At 33.4% G+C, this 5,506-nt stretch overlaps 1 protein-coding gene across 1 annotated transcript; it reads left to right on the forward strand.

Annotated features, from left to right (window-relative positions):
* The first annotated feature begins 2,791 nt into the window (after window positions 1-2,791).
* Window positions 2,792-4,725, forward strand: LOC107959619 (U-box domain-containing protein 26). The gene has a single exon (XM_016895711.2). It carries the CDS (start codon window positions 3,332-3,334, stop codon window positions 4,481-4,483), a length of 1,152 nt encoding a protein of 383 aa, XP_016751200.1. The 5' UTR covers window positions 2,792-3,331; the 3' UTR covers window positions 4,484-4,725.
* The last annotated feature ends 781 nt before the right edge of the window (window positions 4,726-5,506 follow it).

Consider the following 5,506-nt stretch of genomic DNA (forward strand, 5'->3'; position numbering starts at 1 on the left):
ATGTAGAACCCAAAAGTAATATGGAAGAGGATTTAATATAAAAATATAGAAAAAACAAGAGTGACTTCAAACTTGAGCTTGATTGATGAAGAAAAAAATGGAAAATGCCATAATAATATAAATAAGTACCAAAAAAGCATAACGAAATGAAACCAACACAATAGATAAGCAAGGTAGAATGGTCTAAGCTACTAAGCAAGATTCGTAAAGCAGGAAGAAACCAACATAAAATGCCTAAAAAGTTAGGCTACAAAAGTATAGTGGAAATCTATAGAGCAATGTTATAGAGGTTGTAGAGATAAAACCTAAAACACATATGAAAACAAGGGAGAAAGTCAGAACTCTGTAGAAATGAAACCTTAAAACAACATGGGAGAGAGTCGTAACCCAGGAGAAATAAAACCTAACATAATATGAGAGAAGTTTCACACCAAAACAACATGAAGAGAATTGGAGCTCCAATATACAATACTTACAATTAACATGATAGTTGCATCCAAAAACAACATGAAGAGAGTTGAAGATTCACATATATGAAACCCAAAATCAACATAGTAATTAATTGAAAAATAACATGAAAAGAGCCGAAGCTCCATATATATGAGACCCATAATCAACATGGTAGTTGCATCCAAAAATAACATGAGAGTTGAGGTAATTTTGATTTGAGTTGCAGAGTGGGATTTGATAATGAAAAAGATGAAAAAAAATCAACATAACATATGTACACCCAAGAACAACATGATGGAAGCAGAGCAGGAACAAGATTTCAAGCTAGCTATAGAATATATTGATAAAGTCTAGAGAAATAAAAAAGGGATTGTAGGATAAAGGTTGCAGAATTTGGGCTTTAGAATCATCATTGCAAAATCTTGGCCATAGAATCAATGTCACATACTTGATATCACAAAATCGATAAGGGAACTTTAAGAAACCCGAAATGGTGGAAGCTTCAAGAAACCCAAAAAAATATTAGTGTTGAGGGAACTTAGAAAAATCCAAATATGGAGAACGCTTCAAGAAACACAAAAATAAAGATGAAATATGTTGGAAGAACTTTAAGAAACCTAAAAATGAAGATCAAATACGCTGAGAAAACTTAAAACTCCCCTCAAAATAGAGGATGCTTCAAGAAATCCAGATATTGAGATGGAATGAACTGAGGAAGCTTAAAAGATAAAAAAAATGTAAGAAGATTTAAGGAACCCAAAACTAGAGAAAGCTTCAAGAAGTAAAAATAAAATAAAATGGAGATAAGATATGTTGAGAAAACTTCGAGAGAACTAAATATGGAGGAAGCTTAAAGAAAAATATAAAAAATTAAGAGAACTTTAAGAAAAGAAAAATAAACAAGAAAAACAATGTATAGGAAGAAACCAAAAAAAACAAAAAAACAAAATGGGAGATATGATCCCAAAAATAACGTGGGAAGAAACTCCAAAAGAGAAACTGAGAGATGGAACCCAAAGAAAAATATGAAAGAACTTTGAGGGGTTTGAGCCATGGATTTTTGTTTGTATCCTATAGACAACGCCAAATATTAATGTATATTTTTTTATTAGATTAAGTTTGGAGATGGATTTGAATGCTCTAGCATTCTTACAAGACAAAGGTAAACTAGTAGGCATAGGAGTTTGTGCTTTGGGACACTCTTTGATACTTAAGTCAGTTAAAGAACCTTGTAATAAAAAAAAAAGCAAGAAAAATAAAATTACGGAGGAAGAAGATGAGAGAGAAGAAAAACCTTTGTGGAAGGTTAATACTTTAAGCTTGTCATTTAGCTCGAGGCTACTCCCTTAATTATTGTTGGTTTGCAAGATGGTCTCATATCGTAAGAAGTTGCGCTAATATTACTTTACAATGGATTCTGATAATATCTTAGCGCAACAAGATTTCATTGGTATGTGTTTCATAGTATTGTAATTGTGGTTTATGATACAATCAAAGAAATTTTATGTATAAATTATTTGTTCTATTTTGGCATAATTAGTACGCACTTTCATTTGAGAATATATAATGAGTCTCTCATACCATGCCATAATTACATGTTAATCAAAGAACGCATAAAATTTTACGTGAAAACCCTTTCGAGAAAAAACTACTAACAAAGGAAAAGAAAGTTCACCATATCGAAATTTGAATGATACAAGAAGAGTATAAACTACGTCTATTTATGACTTTGTAAAATTATATTCTAATCAAAGTCAAATAAAAAGTAATGCAGTAAGGTTAAAACAATTTATACTATTCAACATCAAATAGAGAAAGTAAACTTCTATATAGATTTCACTTGTGCAGTCTATACTTCGCCTTCGTAGATCCCCATATCTTACTACTTGTATTTTATTTTAAGAGGAATTTAGGTCACACAACTTCTAACAGATGTTATATTCCAAAAAAATGTTGTCCCAATAACTTTTAATTATTTCAATATCATAATTGTATTATATAATCTACCAAATTACTTGGAGCTTATCCAAATGAAGAAATAGTTTTTTTTTAAAGGGAAATGAAGTAATAGTGCCCACTTTCATAAGCCTTTCATCCTCGTTCAAAAATCCCAAATGTGGAGTAAGAGTAGCCCACATTTTAATTTTCAACCTACTGCTGCTGCATTCAATTCAAACTTTCTTATACAAATAATTAAATTCATTTTTCTTTTTCTTTCTTTCTAGGTGGGTCAGTTTGACTGGCATCGATACATATAAGAAAGTTGGGGCCTGAGGCATAGAGGGGGGGGGGACCATCCCTCCCACAATTATTCTAAAAGTATTACTAGTTTCATTCAATCTCTCACTATGATAAGCTGCCTTTGTTTTTATCTCCTTTGTTCTCTTCTCTTCTCATTTCACTCCAACTAAGCTTTGCACTTTGCCCCTTTATCTCTCTCTTCTTTACTATTTGCCCTTCCAGTCACTATGAAAGAGCAGACTTTTTCCTGCTACTACTGCTACTGCAACTTGAAAAATCCTCAAAGTTTTGTGTTCATCTTTTCATCACTTTATTGTTATTATAATTAGTTTATTACTTGAGCTTGTGTGTGAGTGTTCTTTCTTTTTCTCCTCCCTTTTATAAGAGTATTGATAGTTCAGTTTCACTTTCCCATTCTCCTGTCATTTCTTCACTTTTGGCTCCAGATTCTGAATTCTCACCAAAAACCAACTTTAACAGTGCCTTTTTGGGTGTTTGTGTTTTAAAGCTCTCCATCTTTTGCATTCTTTATTCCATTGTTTCAGCTGAAGGTTCTTCATTTGAACAGATACTATCATTTCATATTTGGTGTTTTTTCACATTCTTGTTGAAGCCTTTTTTGGGTAGGTTTTCTTCTTCCATGAGAGAAGTTGAAATGACAGTACCTCATTTATTTAGATGCCCAATCAGTCTGGACTTGTTCACAGATCCTGTCACTCTCTGTACGGGTCAAACTTATGATAGATCAAGCATAGAAAAATGGTTAGCTGCAGGTAATCTCACATGCCCCGTTACAATGCAAAAGCTCCATGATCCCTCTCTTGTTCCAAATCATAACCTTCGTCATTTGATTCAACAATGGCGTCAAATGGATCACCGATTTGGCCCTGATTACTTCACTGCAATCGACCCTTTAGTCTCCCTCAAGCACTGCCTTCAATCCCCTCAATCCACCTTCCAAGAAAAACTTGAAGCACTGCAAAAGATCCAACTCCTTACCGATCAAACACCTTCTACAAATCCCTTTTTGATCCAAATAGGCTTCTTGCCTTTACTTTTGCAACTAAGTTTCCAAATGGTAGACCCTGAATTCTCCCAAGATTATATGAACTTTGTGGAACAAGGGCTTATTTGTGTTCTTAAGTTGCTTCCTTATGGAGAATTAGAGAGTTTGAATATGCTTAAACAAGAGTCTAAATTGGAATCTCTTGTAGTCCTATTCGAGCATGGCAGTATAATGATGAAGCAAAGCTTGTGCCATCTCGTGGGGGTAATTTCATCATCCTCATCAACCAGAGAGCTTTGTGCAATGATTGGGAAACACCCAAGATTCTTAAATTTAATCGTCTGTGTTGTTAACCAAAATAATGAGGCATCCGAGACTGGAATCAAAGCCATTTCAGCACTGTGTTGCTTGGAATCAAATAGGGGAAAACTGGTTCAACAGGGCCTAATCGACGCCCTGGTAACATATATGTTAAACTCTGAAAGGAGCTTGGCAGCAATGGCAATGGCGATACTAGAGCAAGTGTTGGGGATAGAAAGAGCAAAAGAAGCACTGATAAAGAACCCAAACGGTGTGAAAGCAGTGGTGAAGATGGTATTCAGGGTATCAGAGCACGAAGGAAGTGAAAGTGCAGTTAACTCATTGATGATGGTGTGTCGGGAATCATTGGAAGCAAGGGAAAAAGCTATAGTAGCTGGAGTTTTAACACAGTTGCTGCTGCTTTTACAGAGCCAGTGTAATGGTAGGACCAAAACAAAGGCAACAACATTGCTGAAGCTGCTATGATCCATAGGGGACCCAGGACCAAACATTTACCATACCATGTGTTCTTTTAGGACAATTCATCACTGTGGGGCCTTTTTATATATACTGTATATTATATTTATGCATAAACATATCGGTTTGTGTGGTGTATTGGTAGGTTCCATCTTTCACTTATCAATATGCACAAAAATATCAATTTATGTAAGCTTTAGCAATCATTAAAGCATCCATATCCATTTAATAATACTTATCTACTTTAATTACTGTTTTAGCAATTCATGGCAATTTAAACATTTTTGAATCGACTAACAACATTGCTAACTGAGAAATCAACGGTTCATAAGTATCCTTTACAATAATATTAATTTAATCATTTATTTGAAATTGATATTTTTGTTTATATTTTAGAAGTGACCTCTTACCCGCCAATTAAATTCAAGTGAAGTTCATAGCCACCCCAAGTTTGATGGAACGTATATGAAAGTGGAAGGCAGTCAAAGTAAGCAAGAAGTAGGTAATATATATTAGCAAATGGATGCAGACTAAAATAGTCAATATAGTACTGGTGGACACATCATTTTTCTATTGAAATTGGTACATATCGGTATCAACTTATTTTAGTAAACTGTTTCGAATTTATCGACATTTTAACAAATATTTAACATATGAAATATTAGATATATTAAATGAGTTAGATTAAATAGTTTCAAATATAAAAATATTAATTGATTATATGTTGGAACATTTTCAATATATATATAGTATTCCAATAGTTGGAAATGAAAAGTTATAAGTAACCACGACATGATAAAATCCATTCTTCTTCTTCTTCTTCTTATTCTTCTTCTTCATATCGTTTAATATTAAAGATTAAAAGTTAAAGACTTCGAAACAAGGATTCAGTTGGATATCTAATCACCATATACTAATAGTCTGATACGAAAAAGGTTCATCTACAAGATTATTGCTAAGGTGTTGGCCAACAGGTTAAAAGTCATCCTTCCCGATTGTATAAGTCAAAATCAAAGCACCTTTGTCCTACGG

This window comes from Gossypium hirsutum, chromosome A05 (genome assembly GCF_007990345.1).
Source record: "Gossypium hirsutum isolate 1008001.06 chromosome A05, Gossypium_hirsutum_v2.1, whole genome shotgun sequence".
NCBI classification, from domain to species: domain Eukaryota; kingdom Viridiplantae; phylum Streptophyta; class Magnoliopsida; order Malvales; family Malvaceae; genus Gossypium; species Gossypium hirsutum.

Bases quoted from the DNA above. Each gene is read 5' to 3' on its own strand.
- LOC107959619 (XM_016895711.2), top strand. From the start codon at position 3,332: ATGAGAGAAGTTGAAATGACAGTACCTCATTTATTTAGATGCCCAATC.